A 27,762-nucleotide genomic window follows, 5' to 3' on the forward strand; every position below is an offset into this window, starting at 1 on the left:
AATAACTTGCGAAATTCTCAATTTTTTAAAAGAAGGAATAAAAGTACAGAGTACAGAGCCCAGAAGAATCCAAGAGGCATCTCCCAATACCCCAAGTGCCACACTCAGGACCAGCTTTCAAGTTGATCAGTCAAATTCTTCTTATGTTGAAGAAATCCATCCCCATTTAGTCTTTTCAAAACATTTGTCTTTATTCACTGTCTCCATCTATGGTGACCTCAACTTTCATGATGAATCTGGTTCAGAATTCAGAGAATCATCAGGGAAGTCAGACAGATCCTCTGTAATTCTATGATTTCCAAAAGCTACAGACCCATTGGCACAACCAATGGCTGCTTTAGAGGTTGTAAAGTTAAAAGGAACAGCATCACTTGCCTTCAGAGGTTGTGAATGCTCCAACACTGGAAGTTTTTAAAAAGATGTTGCATAACCATTTGTCTGAAGTGGTGTAGGGTTCCCTGCCTAAGCAGGGGGTTGGACTAGAAAACCTCCAAGGTCCCTTCCAACTCTGTTATTCTATTCTAACTTAGTTTTCCAGTTTCAAATGTCTTAATTTCCACCACTCAGACTGGCAGCGATGAAGAAGACCATCCCTGAATCTGGAAAGAATGCCAATCAAAACAGATCCATTCTAATTTTTTTAACTGCATCTAATGAAATGTCATTCTTTCATAGAATTTAGGACTAGGTCAGATAGTAATGCAACAAATAAATTAAGAGTCAAAAGCCTAACTGCAGCTCACATCATCAGAGGCACAGAGTGGCTGGACTGATGTATGACTGAAACAAATTTTAAATTTATAATGAAGAGGGAAGGGAAGCTGAGGAAGACAGATTAGTCATAGAGATGCAGAATGCACAAAAGACAAATTAACAATTGTGTTAGAAATCCATTGTGTGTGTGTAGTCCTCATCACTGAGCAAGAGTTTGGAAATGAGCTTTATGTTACCTTTTTATTATTGAATTCATATATTATTAAACTATTATTAAATTATTAATTGCTACCCATCTCACAATTTGAGGCAACTCTGAACAACTTGCCTTGCTGTAATGTTCATAGCAAAAGCGACAATACCCATTTTCCCCCTTGTCAAAAGCTACTCATAATTCTAACATGATGCATTTTTAAAAAGAAATATTTTTCAATACTGTACATTTTTTCCCTCATGTTAAGGTAGCAAAAAAGAGAGGTTTGTCACTCTTCTGGGCGACAGTGTGGCAAAATAACAGCCACTTCCACAAGTCCATTGCATGGCTCAGGAACAAATCCAGGGCCCACTGAAAATGACCACTGCTTCCAGGACACAGTCATGAGATCCAAGGATGCGTGTCCCTCCCCTTCTCCAACATGAGGATCAGAGATCTTCAAAAGGTAAGGAGGTGGAGGGTATGAGGCCTGGTGGAGTGGGAGTCCACCGTAAGGATTACAGAGACCCAGTAAGAGTGGGAAAAAAACCTGTGAGGACCCTGGGGGGGTAGAAGTGAAAGGATTGGGGGGGACTGTGTGGAGGATGGAAGGGCCAAGGAGACACAAGGGTTGGGAAACAAAGCACAGGGTGTCTTGGAGGGTGGGGGAGGCCTAGGGACAGAGGTGAAATGCTCCCGGTTCGGACCGGATCGCCTGACCCGGTAGCGATGGCAGCGGGTGGTTCGGAGAACCGGTAGCAAAAATCCCCGCGGGCCCCCACATGCCCAGCTGAGCCGCATGATCATCAGAGGTTTGGTTTTTTTAACCTTTAAAAGCATTTTTTCTTCTGCCGAAAAAATGCTTTTAAAGGAAAAAAAAAGCCTCTGATGATCGCGCGGCTCAACTGAAATCGTCGGAACCCTTTAGAAACATTTTTTTCTACAGCCTCTTTGGCCGAAGAAGCTATAAAAAAAATTGCTTTTAAAGGGATCCAGCAGCTCAGTTGGGATTGCCAGAACCCTTTAGAAGCATTTTTTCAACAGCCTCTTTGGCCAAAGAGGTTGTAGAAAAAATGCTTTTAAAAGTTAAAAAAAAAAAAGTTGGCCACGCCCACCGTCACATTACCCCCCCCAAGCTGCGCCCACAGAACCAGAAGTAACAGATTTTACATTTCACCCCTGCCTAGGGATGCCTGTGGCAGGCAAGCCAGGCCCTGCTCTAGGCCTCCAAGAGTTTTCTCCAGCCTTGAGGAAGCCAGTGTTCCACCTATCAACTCGCACATTCAATTAATGGTTGTATCAGGGAGAGCAGGGGGATGCATGTAGTTAAGGAAAGCAGTCTCACTTAACGGCCGTTATAACACACAACCATAATTGCAAGGCCCATAATAGTTGTCTCTTGAGGACAACTTTTATGCTGCCTGGGGAATTCTGGGGCTCAAAATCTGGAGGAAATCAAGGTAGAAGATTGAAACTCCAGATATGGGAATTCCATAATCAATATACAAACACATCACCCAAAAGTCTTTTTTCAGGAATTCCACTACTTCTGCAAAAATGAAATATCCAGAAACTGCTGCTGATAACCAGAAACAATTAGTTAGCCTTTCCACTTTTCTTTTCTCCCCACCTACAAGTGTAATCCTGAGACATGTTTAAGTAAAAAGAATCAGGTCAGAATTCAAATAGTCAATTTCTCACCTACAATTTCAATGGGAAATCACAAATGAAAAATTCAAGCCTTCTTTAAACTTATCTACTTTTGCCTCATATGGATTTCCTTGTGTGCAATAAGGGATGATTTATGCCTGAAATAATATCCACAGATTGGACATTTGAAAGATTTCTCTCCTGTGTGAGTCCTCTGGTGTATCACTAGGTTGGAATTCTGACTGAAACTTTTGCCACAGATAGGACATTCAAAAGGTTTCTCTCCTGTGTGAGTCCTCTGGTGTTTCACTAGGCTGGAATTACGACAGAAACTTTTCCCACAGTCAGGACATTCAAAGGGTTTTTCTCCTGTGTGAGTCCTTTGGTGTATCACCAGATCAGAATTACGACTGAAACTTTTCCCACAATCAGGACATTCAAAGGGTTTTTCACCTGTGTGAGTCCTCTGGTGTTTCACCAGGCTGGAATTCTCACTGAAATTTTTCCCACAGTCAGGACATTCAAAAGGTTTCTCTCCTGTGTGAGTCCTCTGATGTATCACCAGGCTGAAATTACGACTGAACCTTTTCCCACAGTCCGGACATTCAAAGGGTTTTTCTCCTGTGTGAGTCCTTTGGTGTTTAATTAGGTCAGAACTACAACTGAAACATTTCCCACAATCTGGACACTGATATGGTTTCTCTCCTGTGTGAATCCTCTGGTGTATCACAAGGCTGAAATAGTGACTGAAACTTTTGCCACAGATGGGACATTCAAATGGTTTTTCTCCTGTGTGAATCCTTTGGTGTTTCACCAGATTTGAATTACGACTGAAACCTTTCCCACAGTCAGGACATTCAAAGGGTTTTTCTCCTGTGTGCGTCCTTTGGTGTATCACCAGGTAAGAATTACAATTGAAACTTTTCCCACAATCAGGACATTCAAAGTGTTTCTCTCCTGTGTGAGTCCTCTTGTGGTCCTCCAGACTGGAATTCTGACTAAAACCTATCTGACAATCACAGGGTTTATTACCTGGGTGAGTCCTCTGGTGTCTCATGAGGTGTGAATTTGTAATGAAACGTTTCCCACAATCTGGACATTTAAAAGGTTTCTCTCCTGTGTGAGTCTTGTGGTGTATCATAAGGTGGTAATTCTGACCAAAACTTTTCCCACAATCAAGGCATTCAAAGGGTTTCTCTCCTGTGTGAATCCTCTGGTGCCTCATGAGGTGAGAATTTCTAATGAAACTTTTCCCACAATCTGGACATTCAAAGGGTTTCTCTCCTGTGTGAGTCCACTGATGGATCACTAAGTTGTAATTGTGACTGAAACTTTTCCCACAATCAGGACATTCAAAGGGTTTCTCTCCTGTGTGTGTCCTCTGGTGGTTCACCAAGCTGGAGTTCTGACTGAAACTTTTCCCACATATAGGACATTCAAAGGGTTTCTCTCCTGTGTGAGTCCTCTGATGTGTTACCAGACTGGAGTTGTTACTGAAACTTTTCCCACAATCAGGACATTTAAAGGGTTTCCCTCCTATGTGAGTCATCTGCTCTATCACTAGGTTGGAATTCTGAGTGAAATTTTTCCAACAATCAGAACACCCAAATGTTTTCTTTCCTGTGTGAATCCCCTGGTGGCTAATGAGGTCAAAATTTTTATTGAAAATTTTCCCACAATTAGGACATTCAAAAGGTTATGTTTCCTGTGTGTCTTCTGGTGTATCACCAATTTGCCACAATCACTAAAGGGCTTCTCTCTTGTGTGGGTTCTTCCATGAACCGCAACGGAGCTCTTCTGACCAAAGGTTTTGTCCCACTGAGAGTTTGTATTGCTTCTCTACAGTCTGGATCCTCTCATGCAAAATCAGTTGTGATTTGAAAGTTCTCTTTCCCACAATAGGTACATCTATGGAGTTTTTCCACAACTGATAATCCTGAGGAGGTTAAAAATATGGAGGATCCCTTGTTTAGTACTGCTTTGGTTCAAGCTGTTTTTTTTTCCTCCCAGAGCAAGGCCTGCATCAATGTCTGCTCTACGATTGCTTTCCAATTGACCTTTTCCTCACTGAATTCCAGAGATATCCCTCTTTTTCTGAATGAAAAAATAATCTCCCTTGTCTTTTTATGTAATGTATCCTTCCACATAATCTACTTTTTCCAGCTCAGAATCTAATTTGATTTTCTCTCTTTTGTCTATCAGCTGCCGGGAATGAGAATTGTGTGGTTTTTTTGAAGGAAATGGAAAATAGTTTGATTGGTGGATCCTTTTCAAAGTTGCTTGTTATTCTCAGTTGTCCAGAGTGCTCTTATTGCCATCCTCTTTGTCTACAGGATTGAAAGAAAAGTGTAATGTTAATTATAAAATGGTTGCAGAAGATATGAGAAAAAGGAAAAAAGTATACATTAGAACAAAAATGCAAACATGTCAGAATGCTAATTCATGTACCTCTTAAATTAATCAATCATAAAATTCTCCTTGATTTGGATCATATTTTTAGCAGTGCAAAGGGTTATCATCAACTATATATGGAACTGCTGGGGATAGATTATATAATTGCAGACATATGCATACAGAAGTAAATACAGATACACCCACACATGTATAAATGGAGAAAATCTATGTCTGACCAAATGTCCCAAAATGCTTACAGTACAGCCTTCTAAGCTAACTTTAGACATGTGGGGGCTTTAACTGATGAAATGATGTCTCTGCAAGATTTGAGGTACCAGTTTTCCTCATGAAAGTCCTCACCTCCAAATAAGGCCAGAAAACACTGACCACAAACACTCTGGTGACATCCCGATTCAAGCAGTCCTCACTTACCAGCCACAATTGGAACTGGCATCCGCGTCACTAAACAGCCCAATCACTAAGCATGATATCACATCACAGTGCCAACTTACATATTTTCCTCTATAGTTTTTAAGCTAATTACTGTGGGTTGTAAAAGGCAATTTCGTATGACTGTGACTTTTAATTTCCTGCCAGAGTATACCCACTGATTCTGCTTGTCAGAAGCTAACTGGGAATGTCACAAATTGGAAATATGAGAGTCAGATGCAGTGACCCGCATAAATGTGCACCAGTTGGCAGAACACAAATTGGTGCAACTTCTTTTCTTGCACCTTCATAATCACAGGAACTGATGACGTATGGACACTGAACAATTGCTATGATGACCACAAATTTGTGTGGCTAAGTTTAAGTATGCTTTTACACTGCCATTGCAACTTTGAAGGTTCAGGGAACAAATGGTAAATGAGGATTACCTATTCAACTATTAATCTCAAAGGTCTGCAATAGCTATTTTGCTTGTCAGAAGCTAGCTGGGAAGGCCACAAATGGGGATCATGAGTGTGGGATGCTGAAACCACCATATATTTGCACCAGTGGGTAGTACCCAAATTGGTACATCTCCTTTTTCTGCACCTTCATACCCACAGGAACCTCTGACTTGTGGTCAATGAACAAGTGCTACAATGGCTTCGTGGAGAAGCAGCTATGATTAGGCTGCTAACTCCCTAGTCTGTAAAGCTGTCAGGACATCGTAAATCTTGGTCCGATAGCTTGGAATTCTCTCCCTCGGGCAAAGAGGGAGAGATGAGCATTCAGGCTGAAGTTGAGACATCCAAATATAGCCACAGAAGCTTCTGAGGCTTACGGGGAGTTCTCCTTCCATAGCCTGATAAGCTCCTGGCTGGGGGAGCCATCTGCCTTTATGGCAGACAAACGAAGCGTCCAATTTCCACGGCAGGAATTGATTTATGATGGACTGTAACGTGGACGGAGCAGAAACTGGAGTTCTAGCACTTGTTTGTAAGAAGACTGCAAGCCCCTGAGGATATATTTGCTGCGAAGATAGGAGAGAAGAAAGCAAATGGCAGTTTTGTGGAATGTGTGTACTGAAAACGAAAGTTAAAGAAATGCTTACTAACAGCTAGTGTCGAAATAGAAGATATATAGGAAGATACTGACTAAATGGAAGAAACGAGAATTTTATGATTTATATTTTTTCTTCTTCTTTGGGATTATAGTGATTTAGAAGAAAAGTTTTTTTCTAATTTTTTTTTTCTTTTTCTTGGTCCATTATTAAGTTATATTTTTTTTAAAAATGGCTTTTAAGCAAATAGTGCCAAAAGTCATTAAAAACTTTGAAATTTCTTCAGTTCAGATTCAAAAATTAAAAGAAGAAATCAAAAAGGAATTAAGAAATTCTTTACAGGAGTTTTTGGAGAGTCATTTTTTAGAAATAGATCAAAAATTTGATGAAATAGAGAAAGAGATGTTGGATTTTAAGGAAGTGGTGGAAGAGCAGAAGAGGGAAATGAAAATGGTAAAGGATGCAATTGCGCAAATATTAAGCTCTTGCATTCAGATGGAGGATGATCTTGCAGAAATTAATAAAGCTAATTTAGAGTTGCAAAGGAAAATAGAGGAAATTCAAAAAAATCAAAACAATTGGAACTTAGATAATAAGATGGAAGATATACAGGCAAAGGTAGATAGGGCAGATGAAGAAAGAGTAATATTACAATATAGATTAATGGAATATGCTATAAGGGTGAGGGGTTTGAAGCAAAATAGGAAGGAAAATTTAAAAGAGATTTTTACGCAAGCCTTTGCTCAGATAAAGGGTGTGGAGCCGGAAGATTTTGAGATTAATATTGAAAGAATTTATCATGTTAATTCTTGGTGGGCAAGACAAAATAGAGTACCGAGAGATGTGGTTATTTATTTTACGACTAAAAAGGTTAGGTATGAAATTTTGCAAGCCTTTTATAAAAATAAATTTCAAATATTGGGACAAGATATAAAAATGATGAAGGAAATTCCTCCTAAAATGTTAAGAAAGAGAAGAGAATTTGCTTTTTTAGTGGATGAGTTTAAGAAACATCAGATATATTTTTGATGGGAAGTTCCAATGGGTTTGTCAGTGAATTTTAGAGGCAGAAAGTATTTTCTTAATTCAGTTATGAAAGCGAGACATTTTTATATTAATGTTTTAAAGAGTGGGAATCCTTTGTTGTTAGATGCTAAGTTAATTGGTTTGGAAATGATGGAAAATAGAATGGGAGAGGGGAGGAATGTTTAAGATGCGAATATGATGATTATAGTTAATTTTTGGAATCGATTTGTTTAGGATATAAATTATAGGATTTTTATTATTTGCTATTTGTATAGTATAAATCTATGGGATGATATTATTTAATTGTGATGGATGGAAAGTGAAATTTATGAATTTAGATAATGTGGATGTAATGATTTTAACTGTTTACTGTTATATTGTGGATGTAGTTTAAATGATTATTTGTTTTAATTGAGTAGTATTGGAAGATTGGATATTAAATGTTATGACAATTGAAGAAATATATAAGTGATGAAAATTTGAATTTGAGAAGCTGGATTGTAATTTAAGAAATGGACTTATGAAATTTGAAGGAATATACAAGTGGGTGAAAAAAAAATTGAATTTTAGAAGATGGACTAATTTTTAAAATGGACTCTAAGAAGAATGGACATTAAATGTTATGGCAACTGAAGAAATATATAAGTGATGAAAATTTGAGTTCGAGAAGATGGACTGTAATTTGAGAAATGGACTTATGAAATTTGAAGGAATATACAAGTGGAAAAAAAAATTTGAATTTGAGAAGATGGATTAATTTTAAAAATGGACTGTAAGAAGAAGTAATATGTGAAGTTGGCATTGCTTCTTTTCTTTTTTTCTCTTTATTATTCTTTCCTATCTTTTTATTTTTATTGTGAGGGGATCTAAAGTTTTAAATTTTTAAAGGTGGGAGGTTATGTATATTTTGTATACTTTAGTTTGTGATTGTTGGTTATAATACCCGGTATTCGCTCTGGGAAGTCTGGGGGGGGAAGGGGGAGGAGGGGGGGAAAGGGGGGGAAATGATACATGGATTGATTATTAATGTATAGTAATTTTTGAAGATATGAAAATAAAATTTAAAATGATATTGGGGATGCTCGACTGCCATTTCAGAAAGAAAAGGAGAGAAGTAGAAGGAGGAAGAAAGTAGGTAGGAAAGAGTAGAGAAGGAGGAAGAAAGTAGATAGGAAAGAGTAGAGAAGGAGGAGGGGAATAAGAAGGTTAGATAGGGTAAGAAGGGAGGAGTGGGGAAGGAGGAGAGGAAGTAGTAAAGCGAAGGAGATAAAGGATGTTAAAGTAGTAGAGGGTAGAGAGGGAGGTTGTGAAGAAAGGAAGTGGCAATCGGGCAGGCCTGAATCAGTAATAAATGAAAATTAATGATTAATGATGGATAATAGTTTGCACATAAATATGATGTTGGAAAATGGAAATAAAAATTATTTATATAAAAAAAAACAAGTGCTACAATGACCACAAATTAGTGGATCAGGTTTACTTCTTCTTTTACGGGGCCATAGTAACGGAATGCTAAGGGAAGAAGCGGTAAGTGAGGACTGCGTATACAACTGAAAATTCCCAAATGGTCCTCAATAGCTATTTTTTTAAAAAGTGCTTGGTTGAGAACACTTGAACCTGGCTGATACACAGATAGGGCACCAATAGGAAATACTTGTGCTTGTTGGCGATACATGGAAATAAAAAATCCCAGAAAAGACCAGTGCCAGATCAGTACAATATTATTGCCACAAAAACAGCAAGTCCACAATAAAATAACAGAGTTTGAAGGGACCTTGGATGTCTTCTAGTCCAATCCCCTGCTCAGGCTGGAGACCCCATACCATTCCATCTGACTTCACACAAAAAGAAAAACTAGCCCAATCTACCAAAAACAGAATCAATAAAAGACAGACTAGGAATAAAAGATTAAAATAGGCAAGAAAAAGTTAAGAGGACACCTGTCAACTCTAGAAGAATTCTAACCACCAGGACCAGGTTGATTACACCCCAGAGTTCTAAAGGAGCTGGCAGACATGATCTCAGACCCATTGAATTGTATCTTTCAAAGATCTTTCAGCACCAAGAAACTACCAGTGGACTGGAAAAGAGCTAATGTGGTTCCCATGTTCAAAAAAAAGAGGAGGGAAAGGGATCCACAAAACTACACACCAATCAGCCTGACATCAATACTGGGAAGACTGTGGAAAAGATAATCAAACAACAGATTTGTAAATATCTAGAAACAAGCAAAGTTATAACTAGAAACCAACATGAGTTTGTCAAAAACAGATAATGCCAAACAATTTCATTTCATTCTTTGACCAGCGAAATGCTGTGGATTTGGATTTCAGTAAGGCATTTGAAAAAGTCATCCATAACCTAGAAAATGTGGGACAGACACATCCATCCACACAGATGGATTCATAACTGGCTGACAAACCGACCTCAAAGTGTATTCCTTAAAGGAACTACATCTATATGGAGGGAAGTAATTAGTGGAGTACCCCAAGTTTCTGTTTTAGGCCCAGTACTCTTCAGTTGAGATGAGGGAATCCTAGGCTGCATTAACAGAGGGATAGAATCAAGAGCACATGAAGTACTAGTTCCATTTTATAAAGAGCAAGACCTCACTTAGAATATTGACTCCAGGTTTGGTCACTATATTATAAAAAAATGTTGAGACTCTGGAAAGAGTTCAGCAAAAAAGCAACAAAGATTATTAGGCATCAGGAGGCCAAAACATATAAAGAATGGTTGTAAGAACTGGCTAAGAAGAACTAAGTGTGACATAATAGCAGTGTTCCAATACTTGAGGGAAGGCAAAACAAGAAGCAATGGATGAAAACTAATCAAGGAGAAAAGCAACCTAGAACCAAGGAGAAATTTCCTAACAGCGAGAATAATTAACCAGCCTCCAGAGGTTGTGGGAGCTCCATCACTGGAAGGTTTTAAGAAAAGACTGAATAACCATTTGTCTGAAGTGGTATTGGATCTCCTGTTTGAGAAGGGGGTTGGACTAGAAGACCTCTTCCAGCCCTGTTACAAACCCTCCAGTGATGGAGCAGCTAGAACCTCCGGAGTGAAGACAGTCCCAAAGGATCAACTTTACTTTGAAAGAGACTTTTTCAATCTTCCCACCAGCAGAAAATTGCAGCCACCAGTTTCACAGCCTGCAGCCCCAGTGGGCTTCCATTTGGGGAGGGAAGGAACCTGCAGCAGCAGCAGCAGCTGACCTGCTTCAGCCCAGTTGCTTCTCTGCTTCCAGGCCGTGGAGGGAACCGAACAGCCCGACTTGCTCCCGGACTCTCCTCCCACCTGCCCCACCTGCCAGCTCCTGCTTCAACTATGGAAAGAGCACAAAAGCCGCTCTGCACTCAAACTTCCTCCCATGAGTGATCTGGTAGAGGAAATTCCTCTGTGCTTCTCTTCTCACATCCTTTCTAGCAATACAGTACTCTATGGTTTTAACTCCTTAAATTCAATCACAGGCACACAAACACCCCCCATTGTATTATGGGGTTTTCAGCCACGGATGTTGCCTACCTGACCGCCATCTCCTGATAGTGACAGAAAAACATATTTATTTGTCCCATATTACCTAAGGCCCTTGCAAGATGTTTCCACTGATTAAATGCCATCAAGTCATTTTTTAAAAATTTCTAGGTACTGACTTTTGAGCCAAGTGAAACAGTGAAATGTGATGCTATTTAGGTGCTGAGCCCTAAATGTTCATGGAGGTTTTACAGAATTACAGAACAAGCTTTTGCTAGGGGGTGAGATCAATGCCTCTCAACATCTCAAATCTTGTTATGATTGATTTAATGCGACTCCCAAGGATTTAGGACATTGCAGCATCATCAGGCCAGATGCTCCAGGAGAGCCAGCTTGTTAAAATATTTAAATTAATAGCTGTGAAGGGTTAGTTAGACAATGAGTAAGAATACACAGTTATAGGGAATTGGTTGAAGAGAGCTGCCTGAGGCAATCTGAGATGAGATTGGTTGCTGTGAGTGTAAAGGGGGAGTTTCCTTGTTTCCCGCCTTTTTTCCTCAGAGTGTGTTGTCTGTAATTTACCTCATGATGTTCCTGCTGTATTTTTACCTGATGATGCTCCTATCTAGTTTACTGTATATATAGTTGTAATAGATAGAATAGAATAGAATAGAATTTTATTGGCCAAGTGTGATTGGACACACAAGGAATTTGTCTTGGTGCATATTCTCTCAGTATACATAAAAGAAAAGATACATTCATCAAGGTACAACATTTACAACACAATTGATGGTCAATATATCAATATAAATCATAAGGATTGCCAGCAACAAGTTATAGTCATACAGTCATACGTGGAAAGAGATGGGTGATGGGAACTATGAGAAGATTAATAGTAGTGCAGATTCAGTAAATAGTAAATAGACTATTATTCAGTAAATATTCAGTAAATAGACAGTGTTGATGGAATTATTTGTTTAGCAGAGTGATGGCCTTCGGGAAAAAACTGTTCTTGTGTCTAGTTGTTCTGGTGTGCAGTGCTCTATAGCGTCGTTTTGAGGGTAGGAGTTGAAACAGTTTCTGTCCAGGATGCGAGGGATCTGCAAATATTTTCACGGCCCTCTTCTTGATTCGTGCAGTATACAGGTCCTCAATGGAAGGTAGGTTGGATTTATTTAAAACTACACGTTTGTGTCAGCATCTGTGACTCCATTTGGAACCCGGCTATGCAATTCCTGACAGTTTATGGCCCCAGAAGTGCCAGAAGTAAAGTTTTTCTGAGGTAAAAGTTTCTTTGTGAAACTGAGGGAAGTGGAGGATGATTGACCTGTAAAGGCAACACAATGCTATGTGTTACAGGAATGGGAGGAGGATTTCCTGTAGCTTTTTTTTTTTGTCACAACAGTATACGTAAAACATCAACATAAAACAACAACACATCATAAAAGAAAAACATATATATAAGTAGAAGTATGCAATAACTATATTAATTTAATATAATGAAAGGGAACAATAGGACAGGAACGGTAGGCACTTTTGTGCTCTTATGCACGCCCCTTAGCTTCTCTAAAAGATGAATTATCTCTCATGGAACATAAAGATGGAGGTATTTCTGCAGAGAAAGGATCGGTGGACAGTTGTAAGCATCCTCCAGCAGATCTCAATGAGGAGAGGCAAAGGCAAAGCGAAAAAGGGTTTTTCTCATTTTATTTTATTTATTTATTTATTTATTTATTTTGTCACCACAATATATATAAGTATCATACAAAAAGATTATACAGTATATAAACATATATATGAGTAAATATTAGGAGGTATAAGCATATATATATATATATATATATATATATATATATATATATATATATATATATATATATATATATATATATATATAGGTCTTTGGTTGTTGGGTTTTCTTGGAAGCGCGTATATATATATGTCTTTGGTTGTTGGGTTTTCTCCGTGTAAAATTGGAAGTGTCTTGTGGCTCACCCAATTTTACACAGGAGAAACCCAACAACCAAAGACCTATACAAACACCCGTGAAAACCTCAGAAAACATATATATATATATATATATATATATATATATATATATATATATATATATATATATATATGAAGAAGAAAAGAAAAACAATAGGACAGGAATGGTAGGCACGTTTGTGCTCTTATGTACGCCCCTTATGGTCCTCTTAGGAATGGGGTGAGGTCAATAGTAGAAAGTTTTAGCCAGCATCATTTTGTGCTTGGAAGATAGTCAGGTAGTACATGTGTGTGAACTTACATCTGTTAGAGAATGCTCCCTGGCCAAGTAACTCTCACCAGAAAACTTTATTGAACAAGGCTGAAGTTGGGAGAAAGTGCATTGGATCACCTCCAGTTTATGAGGGAAACCGTCCTCGAGTTAGAAAAGCAAGGAATGGTGTTTTTAGAAGTATACAAAATGGATGTTGTGCTTAGTTCCTTTGATGGTGTTTGGGACTTGTTAGTAATAAGCATGATTTAACTACCATGTTTCCACCAAAATAAGACCCGCTCTTGTATTTTTTGGGGAGTCCAAAAGACGCATTAGGGCTTATTTTTGGGGAAACACAGTATCAGGGTGATGTTGTGATCCGGGCCCAGGTAGGTAGTAGGAAACTCAGTCAGTGTAAAAACAAACAAACTTTATTCAAACAGCTGAGAATTACTTCATTCTCAGCGTAGTTCAACTAAATTAAAGCACATTCCTGCCAACACAAATTTCTCAGTCCTATCACCAACCTTGATCCAATTAGGCAAACTGCCAAAAGCCTTTCTTGGCAAACATTCAGAAGACACTGATACAAAAATAAATACAAGAAGATGAAGCTATCAACATTGTTTTCTGGCAAAAAGCCCAAATGCTGTTGCTGATCTTTTTTAAGCCTTATGGGAAGGGCCAATAATCTCTTGGCCCTACTCCGGAGTTGTCCTCTTTGCTTGAGCTGCTCTTGCCTTCTGGCAGCTCTTCTCATGCATGCATTAGGAACAGGCTCCTCCTGTTCCTCTGCCCCACCACTGTCAGTCTCTGGAGGCTCTGGAGTCTGCACCCCACTCCGACGCAGAACCCTCATCTGGGCCTTCCCCAGCCTCCAGGTCTGGCCCACGCTTTTCCTCATTGCTGTCATCGTTGCCAGCTTGGCAGGCTGCTGGCGGACCACAACTAGGGAGCAGCCTAGCCATGTGCCCCACCCCATCAGAGCACATACAAGAGGCAGCACGCATGGGGGAGCCAATGGTGTCCAGCAGCAGGAGGAGCCCACCGGCCTGAGGTTTTGCTTGATCGGCCCACTCTGGGGCTGCACAATGCAGGTGAGTTGATTACCTGTTCAAGCAGCAGGCAGAGGTATACGCACGGGGAGGACACAAGGTGAGAGACAGTGAGACAGAGTGAGTGGATACTCGTCCTCACGGCAACAGTGGCAGAGAGAGGGAGGCACGCAATCCTGATGCTCCGTGCAACTATCTTCTCTGTTGCGACCACGGGCAAGCCAAGACAGAGTGGGCGGGAGGCCGTGGTCATTTAGACCCCCCTCCGCGCCCATGCAATATGATTCTGGCCATGTGAGACCTGATTCTGCTAGTGGGCACAAGTGATGCAGTGGTGGTGGGATCTAAATGAACCCTCTGAATTGTTTACTGAATAAAAAATTAGGCCCAAACCTGCCCTGCCTGAGGTTTTGCTCTCCCTCGGCAACACAGGCACCACACAGATCCCCAAATGTGGCAGCAATGGCTTCCCCCATTGTAATGGTAGGAGAGCTCTCCTAGCACAATCTTATCTCCAGAAGACAAGGATAGAGTTGAATCTAAAGCTTCCAACCTGCAGTTCTTGATCAAAAGCTCTGCTGCTTGCCCAGTGCCACCACCACCCTGCAATCACTTCTGCATGCCCCCACTGCAAGTTGACTGGCGCCTCCCCACCCCACCTCGACAATTGCTTTTGTGAGGACGGGCCAGATGGGGCCAGATGGGGTGATGTCAATCAGTTGCAACTGCTGCTGGCCACCTCCAGACCCCATGCACTCACCGCCTCCTGTGCGCACGCCCAGGGGGAGTGCCCAGCCAGGCTGGGCCGGGGCCAAGGGGGTGGGAGCCATCCGCTCACTATTCCACAGGCCTTGAATTTGAAATGTCTGCTCTATCACTATCAATAGGAGTGGCCAAATTTGCTTTGGTAATTTTTGATTTCTCAAGGTATGATTTTTGTTATTTACTAAAAAGCAAAACAAGTGTTTCAACCATTTAAGCAGTGGGTAGCTGGATGAAGTCACTGAAGCAGTAGGCATGAGCTTAAATGGACTCCAGAGGATGGTAGAGGACAGGAAAGCCTGGAGGAACATTGCCCATGGGGTCGCGATGGGTCGGACACAACTTCGCAACTAACAACAAATGTTTGTAGAGAGGAGGTACACTCAAAGGATATGTCAACTACAAACATAGGTTTCAGCAGTGGTTCAGAAAGAAAGACATAACACATAGAAGAATGAAACCCTATACTCCAGCAGAGAATATAGTTACTGAACGCAGGAGTGGTGGGTTACGGACTATGAAAGATGCATTACTAGCAGATGATGCAGGAATGATTAATCCGTATTGGGGTGAGGAAATGTTAACTGCCAATATTTGATCAATAGACTATGGAGTTCAACAATTAATCAAACTCGATACATGTTCTATGGAAGACAACCATCTTTGGCACTTTTAAGAATCTTTGGGAGCAATGCGTGGGTGCCCATTTCCAAAGAAATTAGGAGGTCAAGACAGCCAAATGCAAGGAAATTAAAATTTATAGTCTATCTATCAGACTCAAAGGCATATAGATTTACAGATGGACACAAAAACATTATCACGTTCTATAAATTTTTCAGAACATGACAATTGGAAACAGATACATGCCAATTCTGAAATTGTAATGCTTGTTATGGGTCTCCAGTGGATGAGCATTCACACAGGCACGCTGAACAAAAATCCAGGATTAGCTCAGGGTCAGAATGTAGCTCAGATAAATGTTTAGAAACTGAGATTTCACTGAAACACCAAGGAGGTCTGAAAGAGCAAACAAAGGTGTTCCTCCAGAAAGTTTTTACAATTGATGTGATAAAAATATGTAACATTTTTATGTGCCTCAAAATTAGAAGAAGTATCTAGAGAAACTACTTTGGAGTAGAAATAAAGAAACTATGAGAAGGAGAGTATGTTCTAAATCAAAAGAAGAAAATATACAATTGTTAAAGGATTTGGCTATTAGGAGCTATTCCAGTGTTTGAAGCTAGCATGGTATGTATACAAATGGCAACAGGTGAGAATAAAAACCAGAAGCAAACGTGTTGACATAAAATATTCTGTCAGAGGAGCAGTAAAAGAAAATGTAATATACCTAATTTATTGTCCATCAGAAGATAATTTGGCTATATTTATTTAATTAAAACTACAAGTCCATGTCAGTGCCTCTGACTCCATTTAGACTCTGGCTGCACAATTCCCCGACATAGCTTCACTCCTACTGGCCAGGGTTGCCAAATCCTAATCCCACCCCACCCCAGAGCAATCACATTCCTCCACTAACCTGCTTTCCAGCCCCAGTCTCCGTCGCTGCATGCATGGCAGCAAAAGAAGTCTGTGGGACTTTTAAAAAAAAAAGATCAATCAGACCTTCCCACACATCACAAAAAAAAAGGAACTCACAAAGTTGGAAGGTCTGATAGAACTTTTTTTTTTACTGGTAGTCCCTTTTGTTGCCCTGTACGGGCGGCGGAGAAGGAGCTGGAAAGCAGGTTAGTGAAGGGATGCTTTGGGGAACTGAGGGGAGCTGGGCAGGAGATGGAAAGCAGGTGTCAGGCTTCCGATTCCTCAAAGCTAACTTTTATTAGAGATGTCATATTGGCACATCAGGAAAAATCCGAATCTGAGAGCTTCCAGGTTTTCTTCACCTGTCGTGTCCCCCTCCCCCTCCGACGACCGGGTCTAGGAAGTCCGTATCAAGCGTGGTAACGAAGCCTCTGCAGCTTGTCAAATTCCTTCAAGGTTTATCAGGGCAGGCAGGAGTCCAAGTTGTGACTTCAGCAATAGCAGCAAACTAGATGAGACTTTGCTTGACTCAAGGTTGGAATGCCAAAAGCAGGTCCTTTATATAGGCTGTGGGGTGTGGCTCCATAACTCAGCATTTATTCAGGCCTGCCCCTCCCTTCCTTCTGCTGGCATCACCTCTCAGATCTCCGGAAGCGAGGATCCTCCCACTTTGAATTCTCTTCAGCTGGATCTGCTATCAGTAATTCCAGCACGTGGCTGGCTTCCTGCTCACATGCTGTAGGAGTGAGGTTTATCAGGTTTATTTGTTCATTCCTGGAATCCTCTCCGGCCATGGGGCCAGGGCTGGGGGCTGGAGGCATGACAGGCCGTTCATTATCAGACTCGGAGTCTGATAACAGGCCCGGGTGTAGATGGGAGGGGCCCGGCTGAGGAGAGGAGGGAGGACGAGGCACAACATCACCCAAAAAGAAGTTCAAGACCTTGCCCACTTCTCCCACATGTCCACCACTGCTCCAATCAGTTCCTTCAAGTACAGAAGACAACCTCCACTTTCTTCTCTGCACAGCTGTCAGACACCATGGCCTTGAACCTCTCTGCAATTTTGTTATGGCTAATTCTATTTCACTCATGCAATCCCCCCTCCCAACTTCCTATGGTAGAATTGTGGCAGGCCTGGATCCTGAAGGCACCAAAGTTATATGGCTTCCAGGCCTGACAGCAGGTGGCAAGGCAACTACCGAGGGCTCCAGGCAACCAGTGGTGGAATGCAAGTGGCGGCTGCCACCACCTCATTCTGCCAGCATTACAGCTCTGCCTTGCTCAGCCTCCTGCTCTGTTGCAGCAGCGAGCTAGGACAAGAAGCTTTGGCCCCCATCCCCACCACCACTGCCTTGCTTAGTGGCTGTAGCACTGGTGCGTTGCTCAGTCTCCTGTTTGTTGCAGCAGCAAGTAAGACGCTTTTTTCTCCACCACCACCCCATTGTCTTGTTTTGTCCTCCACTGCATCACCAAATTTCATCCTCCACCTGCCCCCACTGCCTTGTTTTGTCCTTTATCCCCACCACCAAGGTTTTTGGAAGTGGATTCCCCCTTTCCTAGACCTGAGAGGAAGGGCAGGCCAAGATCTCCAAGATGGCTTTGTGCCTAAAGCAGGACTGGAACTGAGCATCTCTCTCACTCTAGTCTGACAATCACCAGACTGGGCCTTCTTCCTTCCCACAAAATCTATCCATTCAGCTTTTCCTGCTACTCCAGCTCCAAATTCAAGGCTGCTGTTTTCAAGATCCAGTATCTTCCAAATAGCACACATTTTACACCTTTCAATCTGAGTGTCAGCCTTGGAGGCCATTTTTTCTTTTGGATCTGCAGGGCTGCCACACTTAGTGCTGTGGCAAACTGGGAGGGAGGTTGCATGGAGTTGGCATTAGTATTTAGCCATAACATTCTTTTCTATGAGAATCAAGGACGTTCAGCCTGCATCTGGAGTGGCGTAACTGGGAGGCATCTCCAGTTGGGACGATGGATTGATTGGACCATGTGATGGACATGTGGGTGCAGAGGAAGGGACTTCGACTTTCCTTTAGGTGGGGAAAACCCGGGAGCTTTCAGATTCAGGTTTCCCAGATGTGCCAATATGATATCACTAATAAAATGGAACTTTGAGGAACTGCTGGCCTCTGAGTCTTCTTTGGTTGGGGGTGTTACTTGGACACTTTCTTTTTTCTTTTTTTCTCAAAAGCTATTAATGATTCTTACGCAATGCTGTTTTAGAAATGAAACATCTACTGTACAATCTTTTTGTCACATCTTCCCACCAAGTGGGGGGGAAACACCATAAAAAATATCAGCCTCTTGATGCGCTCTCACTCACCAGCCATTGAAGACTAACTAGGAGGCTCCTCCAAGCAAAGATCACAGCAGGAGTTGCAAATAAACCTGGAAATCTTGCATTCAAAACCACAATCCCTTTTCTTCTCAATTCAATTTTCCTATAGCTCTTCTCCATGAAGGTCACCTGCAAAGAACAGCCTTTACATCTGAAATTTTACACTGTTTTTGTCACTGCCCCAAATTTCCCCAATATATGTGCTGTTCATATTTTTCTTCAACTTGCGTGCCACATTCTTATCAAAATCTGAATAGACATGCTTGGTGCACTGAATTCCTGATAAGAAAAGACTTTGAAATCCTTCTGCTTCTTCTCTCATTTTCTCATTATATGAGGAACCACACATGGCATTTCTATCATTTATCATGATAAAAAAGAAAAGAAAACTCCCATTTTTAAAAAAAAATTACATAATTTCTGCAAAAATAAATTTCCAGCAACTTCTGCTGCTGATGGTCAGGTAGCCATTATCAAACTAATATGTAATAACCCATGTTTTTCCTCCTTCCTGTCTAATACTATGACATATTTGACTACAAAAAATCAGGGAAAGTCTTTGTAGTCAAATTAAAGAGTCACTTTTTCAGCTGAACTTACAATGGGACATTAGAAATAAAATTCAAGTCTTCTCTATACTCATCACTTTGGGCCTCATGTGGATTTTCTTGTGTGTGGTAAGAGTGGAATGTTTCCTGAAACACCGTCCACACTCAGGGCACTTAAATGGTTTCTCCCCTGTGTGTATAAGCACATGATTTAAAAGGCTAGGCCTAGTACTGAAATCTTTCCCACATTCTGGACACTCGTATGGTTTCTCTCCTGTGTGAATCCTCTGGTGTTTCACGAGCTCAGAATTCCAAAGGAAACATTTCACACAATATGGACACTGATATGTTTTTTCTCTGGAGTGAGTCCTCTGGTGTGTCAGCAGTCTAGAATTGCAACTGAATTTTTTCCCACAATCAGGACATTCATATGATTTCTTTTCTATGTGCATCCTCTGGTGTTTCAACCGGTTGGAATTGTGACTGAACTGTTTCCCACAGATAGCACATTCAAAGGGTTTCTCTCCTGTGTGACTCCTTTGGTGTAACACCAGGTTGGAATTGTGACTGAAACATTTCCCACAATAACGACATTCAAAGAGTATCCTTTCTATGTGAACCCTCTGGTGGCTAACGAGGCGAGAATTTCTATTGAAACTTTTCCCACAATCAGGACATTTAAAGGGTTTCTCTCCTGTGTGAGTCCTCTGGTGTATCACCAGATTGGAATTTTGACTGAAACGTTTTTCACAATCAGGACATTCAAAGGGTTTCTCTCCTGTGTGAGTGCTCTGGTGTCTCACTAGATGGGAATTTCTAATGAAACCTTTCCCACAATCAGGACATTCAAAGGGTTTCTCTCCTGTGTGAGTCCTCTGATGAATCACCAGGCTTGAATTCTGACTGAAACCTTTCCCACAATCAGAACATTCAAAGGGTTTCTCTCCTGTGTGAGTTGTTTTGTGTGTCACCAGGCTTGAATTCTTACAGAAACCTTTCCCACAATCAGAACATTCAAAGGGTTTCTGTCCTGTGTGAGTTGTTTGGTGTATCACTAGGCTTGAACTCCGACTGAAACATTTACCACAATCAGGACATTCAAAGGGTTTCTCTCCTGTGTGAGTTCTCTGGTGTCTAACCAAGCTAGAATTTCCACTGAAACATTTCCCACAGTCAGGACATTCAAAAGGTTTCTCTCCTGTGTGAGTCCTCTGGTGGTTCACCAGGCTGTTATTGCGACTGAAACTTTTGCCACAGATAGGGCATTCAAAAGGTTTCTCTTCTATGCGAGTCCTCTGTTGTCTCATGAGGTGTGAATTTCCAATGAAACTTTCACACAATCTGGACACTCATACGTGATGTGAGTCCTTTGATGTATCACGATGTTGCCATGCTCACTAAAGTATTTACCACATTGGGAACACTTTTATGGTTTTTATTCTGTGTGGATCTTTTCATGCATAATCAGCTGTGATTTGTAATCTGATTTTCTCACAATAGGCACATCTATGGAACTTTTCCATCACTTATATTCTTGAAGTCAAAAATATATGTGATCTCTTTTTAGTGAGGTTTTGATTAAAGCCGTTCTTTTTCCTCCCAGAGCAAGGCCTGCATCACTGTCTACTCTATGTGTGGCTCTCCAAGTGACGTTTTCCTTCCCAGTAACTGCCAGCTATTTCCCTCTTTTGCGGAATAAAAAATATTCTCCCTTGACTTTTCATGTAATGTATTCTCGAGTTCCATATGCTTTACTTATTCCAGCTTGACATTTTTCTTAGTTTTCTCTTTTGTCTATCAGCTGCTAGAGAGCAGAATTGTGTGGTTTTCTGAAGGAAATGGAAAATATTTTGATTTCTGGCTTGATTTATTTTCCCTTTCAATGTTGCTTGTTATTCTCAGTTGTCCGGAGTGCTCTTAGTGCTATCTCCATTGTCTATATAAGATTGAAAGAAAAGTTTAACTTTAATTGTGTATGAAAAAGTTGCAGAAGATGTGAAAAAAAGAAAAAAAGTATATATTAGAAATAAAAAGCAAATATGTGACAATGCTAGAATTACTTCTTACATTAATTATGATTCATTTGACAGATGGAAGACTACCAAGATTCAATTTAAAATATCCATTCAATCATGAAATTCCCTAGTTGACTTGGATCAATCGCAAATTCTTAGCACTGCAAAAGGTTATCAAAAAATATATCTGGAAGTGCTGGATATAAATTATATAATTGCAGATATATGCATACAGAGAGAACTACAGGTGCCTACAAATGTATATATGAGGAAAATCCATGTTTTTCAAGCCTGAAAAATGTCTGAAATGGTTACAAACCATCCAAGCTAACTTTAGAGATGTGGGGCTTTAATTGATGAAATGATGCCTAAAGCTGCTGCAAGATTTGAAGTACCAGTTTTGCCCATGGAAGTCCTCAGCTCTTAAGGGCAGAAAATACTGTTTATAATGACGTAGATGACATCCCAATTAAAGCAGTCCTCACTTTGTGAGCGCAATTGTGACTGGCATTTGTGTCGCTAAGCAGCCCGATCATGAGCATGATGTCACATCACAGTGTCAACTTAAATCTGATGCTCTGCAGCTGTTAAACAAATAGCTGTGGGTCGTTAAAGGGAATTTCACATGACTATGACTTGCAAATTCCTGCTGGGATCTCCACTGATTGTCAGAATCTAGCTGGGAAGATCACAAATGGGGATCATGAGTGTGGGATGCTGAAACCATCAAATCTGTGCACCATGCATTGTACCCAAATTGGTGCATCTCCTTTTCCTGCACCTTCATTGCCACAGGAATTGCTGACATGCTGTCAATGAACAAGTGCTACGATGACCACAAATGTGTGGACCAGGTGTAGTATGTCTGCTTTTACAGTGCCATAGTAATTTTGAAGACTCAAGGAAGAAGTGGTAAGTGAGAACTACATATACAACTGAACATCCCAAAAGTTCCTCAATAGCTATTTTTAAAAAAGTGCTGGATTAAGTAGAGTTGAACCTGGTTAATACAGGGATGCGGCACCAATCTAAAACACCTTGCTTCTTGGCAAGACATGAAGGCAAAGAAACAAAAATCCCCAAAAAAGACCAGTTGCAGTTTCAGTCCAATCTTGTTTCCAAGAAACAGCAAGTCCATAACAGAATAACAGAAGTGGAAGGGGCCTTGGTGGTCTTTTAACCAATCTCCTGCTCAGGCGGAAGACCCTATACCATTCCGGACAAATGGCTGTCCAATCTTGCCTTAAACCTTCCTGACAAACCTAGATAACAACGTTGTCATCCAAAAGGTAGAGGAGGAAACTAGGGGTCTCCTATAGTGACCTAAAGCCCAGTCCAGCACAATACTAGTGAAAAAGAAAAATAAGAAATCTAAAAGAAAAGAGTCAGATAAACTGAAAGACAAAAGGATAATTATAAAAATGGAAAGAGGGACATACCAGCATTTACCCTGAATCTACAAAAATGAAATCAGGAAAGCTAAGGCTCAGAATGAACTAAGACTTGTCATAAATGTCAAAAATATTTTTAAAACAAAATTTCAACATGTAAAATACAAGAAAAAAGTGAAGGAAACAATAGATCCACTAATGGGAGAAGATGACAAGGAAGTGACTGGCAGCAAGGAGAAAGTGGGGCTACTTAATTCATTATTTGCATCTGTTATTGTGCAAAAAGAAAAATTGTTCAACCCACCAAAAACAGAAATGTAAAAGACAGACTAGGAATACGAATTAAAATAGGCATGAAAATGGTAAGAGATCGCCTGTCCATTCTAAATGAATTCAAATCATCAGGATTCATTACATTCCAGAGTTCTGAAGGAATTGGCAGACCTGATCTCAGAACTATTGAACCACATCTTTCAAAGATCCTCGAGCACTTGTGAACTACTGGAAAAGAGCCGATTGTCATGGCTTTGTCAGATCCCAGTTCTGAGGAGGAGGAAGAACCAAGATTGTCTGATGGGGAAGGCATGGTCCCCTCCAAATGAGTGGAGGGTCCAGGGGCTGAGGATGAGGCAATCCCAAGGCTGTCTGGCAATGCGGGGAGGTGGCTGACCAGAGAGAGAGAGAGCCGCCTGCAGGAGCGGAGGAGCTACAGAGGACCAGCAGAGATGACATGCGCCAGACCACCTCTGATTAGGAACATCTGCTCCACCCACCCCGCTCGATGCACAGGTGAGGAAAGGACAGCCATTTGTCTGAAATGATATTGGGTCTCCTGCTTGATCAGGGGGTTGGAACAGAAGACCTCCAGGGTTCTTTCCAGCTATGTACCTCTGTTACAAACCCTCCAGTGATGGAGCAGCCTCAATCTCTGGAGGGAAGCCATCCCCAAAGCATCAACCCTGTCTTGAAAGAGACTTTTTAAATCTTCCCACCAGCAGAAAACTGCAGCCACCAATTTCATAGCGTGCAGCACCAGTGAGCTTAAATTTGGGGAGGGAAGGAACCTCCAGCAGCAGCAAGTCCTTCTCTGCTTCCAGACCGTGGAAGAAATCAAACAGCACTACTTGCTTCCGAATTCTTCTCCAACCTGTCCTCATCTTACCTTCTGCCAGCTGCTGCTTCAACCCAGGGAAGAGCACAAAAGCCACTCTGCACACCACCTTCCGCCCATGAATGATCCGGATATTCCTCTGCGCTTATTCTCTCCTCTCATCCACTCTAGCAGTATGGTACTCGATGGTTTTAACTCTTTTATTATGTATTATGCATTTTTCTGGCATAAATGTTGCCTATCTAACTGCTACCTCCTATCCTGATAGCAGGCAGAAAAACACGCCTGTCCCGCCTCTACCTAAGTCATTTGCAAGATGCTTTCGCTGATTAAATGCTATCAAATCGTTATTGACTTCTAGCAACTGACTTTTGCAACTGAGCCAAATGAAATAGTGAAATGTGGAAGATTAGCTATGTTGCTGAGCCTTAGAAGTTAGTGAAGGTTTTAGAAAATTACACAATCAGCTTTCTTAGGTGTGACTCTCAGTAGAAATCAAAGCCTCTCTACATCCAAAAACTTAAAAGAGTGACTTCCTGTGCTTCCCAAGGATTTAGGACATTGGCAGCACCATCAAGCCAAATGCTTTGGGGAAGAGAGCTTCACTCTTGCTGACCAAAGCTGCATCCAAAAGCACCAACCACAGATCTTCATTCCTCAAGGAGGAAATTTTTTATCTGCTAAATGCTAAATGCTAAATGCCATGTGCTTCTGTATATTTGCTTGCACTGAAGTCTCCATTAGGTCAGAGAGAGAAAAATATGCAGCAAACCATAGAAAATGGAACCTAAGAAAGAGGGGCTGATTGCCTCTATATGGTAGAAGAAATGTTCTCCCCCCAAAAAAATTGTAAAAAAAGAGGCAAAAATAGAATAGCCCATCAAATCACATAACTAAGCTAACATCAAAAACATCATTAAAAAAGGACAGCAAAGAATGTTCTTTCTGCGCCAACTCAGTAAGCTCAAACTGCCCAAGGAGCTGCTGATTCAGTTCTACGGAGGAATTATTGAGTCTGTCATTTGCACCTCTATAACTGTCTGGTTCGGTTCTGCAACCCAACAAGAAAAACACAGACTTCAGAGGATAATTAGAACTGCAGAAAAAATAATTGCTACTAACCTGCCTTCCATTGAGGACCTGTATACTGCAGGAATCAAGAAGAGGGCCGTGAAAATATTTACAGACTCCTCGCATCCAGGACATAAACTGTTTCAACTCCTACCCTCAAAACGACGCTATAGAGCACTGCACACCAGAACAACTAGACACAAGAACAGTTTTTTCCCGAAGGCCATCATTCTGCTAAACAAATAATTCCATCAACACTGTCAAACTATTTACTGAATCTGCACTACTATTAATCTTCTCATAGTTCCCATCACCAATCTCTTTCCATTTATGACTATATGACTATAACTTGTTGCTGGCAATCCTTATGATTTATATTGATATATTGACCATCAATTGTGTTGTAAATGTTGTACCTTGATGAACGTATCTTTTCTTTTAGGTACACTGAGAGCATATGCACCAAGACAAATTCCTTGTGTGTCCAATCACACTTGGCCAATAAAAAATTCTATTCTATTCTATTCTATTTCACAATGTCTGTTGAATCTGATTCATAATGCGGAGAGTCATCAAGGAAGCCAGATAGATCCTCTGTAATGGTATGATTTTCAAAAGCCTACAAATCCACTGGTACAACCAATGGCTGCTTTAGAGGTTGTAAAGTTAAAAGGGAAACCATAGCTTAGTTGTCCAGTTTCAAATGTCCTACTTTCTATCACTCAGACTGGCAATGATGGAGAAGACCATCCTTGAATCTGAGAAGTATGCCCTTCAAAACAGATCCAGTTTAGCCGTTCTAATTCAACTGTGCCTAATGAAATGTCATTCTTTCATGGAATTTAGGACTGGAGCAGATAGCAATGCAACAAGTAAATTTAGAGGCGGAAACCTAACTGCAGCCTACATCATCAGAGTCACTGAGTGCATGGGCTGAAATATGACTTGACACTGAAATTCTAAATTTATAATGAGGAGGGAAGGGAAGCTGAGGAAGGCAGATTGGTCATAGAGATGTGGAATGCACAAGAGAGAGATTACAAGTTAATAATTGTAGTGTGTTAGAAACCCACTGTATCTGTGGAGTCCTCATCACTGAGCAAGAATTGGAAATGAGCTTTACATTACCTTTTCATAATTAAATGCATTTATTATTAAACTTAATCACTGCTCATCTCACAGTCTGAGACAACTCTGAGCGTCTTGCCTTGCCCTAATATTCATAGCAACATTGACAATACCCATTTTTTACATGTCAAAAGCTACTGATAATTGTTACGTAATCCATTTTTAAAAACATTTTCAATACTGTACATTTCCCCCCTCATGTTAAGGTAGCAAAACAGATTTGTTACTCTTCTGCGTGACAGTGTGGTAAAACAACAGCCACTGTTGTGACCCAGCTCAAGTAGATAGTAGTAAATGCAATCAGTTCAAAAACAAACAGACTTTATTAGAACAGGTGAGAATTAACTCATGCTCAGTGTAGTTCAAACTAAATCAAAGCAAATTCTTCGTAACACAATTCTTCAGTCTTAGTCTAATTAGGCAAACTACCAAAGGCTTTTCTTGGCAAAAGTTCAAAAGCAGAAGACGCCGACAACAAAGAAATGCAGCAAGACAAGGAGCAAGGCTATCAACGTTTCCCAAACGCCATTGCTGGTCTTTAAACCTTATGGGAGGGGCCAATCATCTCTTGGCCCTATTCCCGAGTCGTCCTCTTTGCTTGAGCTGCTCTTGCCTTCTGGCAGCTCTTCTCATGCGTGCATTAGGAACCGGCTCCTCCTGTTCCTCTGCCTCACTACTGTCAGCCTCTGGAGGCACCGGAGTCCGCACCCCAGTCTCCGATGGCCCTGGCCCCATCTCTGCCTCTGATGCAGAGTCCTCATCCAGGCCTTCCCCAGCCTCCAGGACTGGCTTATGTTCTTCCTCAGCCTCATCGCTGTCTGACTCGTTGCCAGCTCTGCAAGCTGCTGGCGGACTACAGCAGTCGCTTCCCAAAGTCCACTGCATGGCCCAGGGACAAGTTCAGGGCCCACTGAAATAGTGGCTGTTTCCAGGACACAGTCATGAGATCCAAGGATGCGTGTCCCCACTCCTTCTGCAACATGAGGCTCAGAGATCTTCAAAAGGTAAGGAGGTGGAGAGTGTGAGGTCTGATGGGGTGGGAACCAGGGATAAGGATTATAGCCCATCAAATCACATAACTAAGCTAACATCAAAAACATCATTAAAAAAGGACAGCAAAGAATGTTCTTTCTGCGCCAACTCAGTAAGCTCAAACTGCCCAAGGAGCTGCTGATTCAGTTCTACGGAGGAATTATTGAGCGCACCCGGAAGGGTCCATTTGCACCTCTATAACTGTCTGGTTCGGTTCTGCAACCCAACAAGAAAAACACAGACTTCAGAGGATAATTAGAACTGCAGAAAAAATAATTGCAACCAACCTGCCTTCCATTGAGGACCTGTATACTGCAGGAATCAAGAAGAGGGCCGTGAAAATATTTACAGACTCCTCGCATCCAGGACATAAACTGTTTCAACTCCTACCCTCAAAGCAGCTATAGAGCACTGCACACCAGAACAACTAGACACAAGAACAGTTTTTTCCCGAAGGCCATCATTCTGCTAAACAAATAATTCCATCAACACTGTCAAACTATTTACTGAATCTGCACTACTATTAATCTTCTCATAGTTCCCATCACCAATCTCTTTCCATTTATGACTATATGACTATA

At 41.0% G+C, this 27,762-nt stretch overlaps 2 protein-coding genes across 5 annotated transcripts in view; both read right to left on the bottom strand.

The window, feature by feature from the left end:
- LOC131193122 (zinc finger protein 84-like) lies at positions 1-24,229 on the bottom strand. Of its 4 annotated transcripts, none has more exons than XM_058172985.1 (2): positions 24,002-24,229; positions 1-4,884 (listed from the first exon to the last, which is right to left on the bottom strand). In XM_058172985.1, exon 2 carries the CDS (start codon positions 4,104-4,106, stop codon positions 2,664-2,666), a length of 1,443 nt encoding a protein of 480 aa, XP_058028968.1. In that variant the 5' UTR covers positions 4,107-4,884; positions 24,002-24,229; the 3' UTR covers positions 1-2,663. The 4 variants fall into 4 exon arrangements, with proteins under 4 accessions (XP_058028968.1, XP_058028966.1, XP_058028967.1 ...); XM_058172983.1 differs by lacking the exon at positions 24,002-24,229 and adding an exon at positions 18,871-18,990; XM_058172984.1 differs by lacking the exon at positions 24,002-24,229 and adding an exon at positions 10,682-10,796.
- The window catches only part of LOC131189600 (zinc finger protein 271-like), a 19,290-nt gene continuing 11,030 nt past the window's right edge, over positions 19,503-27,762 (bottom strand). Inside the window, exons 4-5 of the mRNA XM_058165791.1 lie at positions 22,201-22,274; positions 19,503-20,774 (exon numbers count right to left, since the gene is read on the bottom strand). Of these exons, the coding sequence (XP_058021774.1) occupies positions 19,508-20,774; positions 22,201-22,274 (1,341 nt within the window). The 3' untranslated portion in view covers positions 19,503-19,507. The remainder of the gene's footprint in view (positions 20,775-22,200; positions 22,275-27,762) is intronic.

Source organism: Ahaetulla prasina, chromosome 2 (genome assembly GCF_028640845.1).
Source record: "Ahaetulla prasina isolate Xishuangbanna chromosome 2, ASM2864084v1, whole genome shotgun sequence".
NCBI lineage: Eukaryota > Metazoa > Chordata > Lepidosauria > Squamata > Colubridae > Ahaetulla > Ahaetulla prasina.

Coding starts and splice junctions, on each gene's coding strand:
- LOC131193122 (XM_058172985.1), bottom strand. CDS start 4,106: ATGACTCACATAGGAGGGAAACCCTTTAAATGTCCTGATTGTGGGAAA.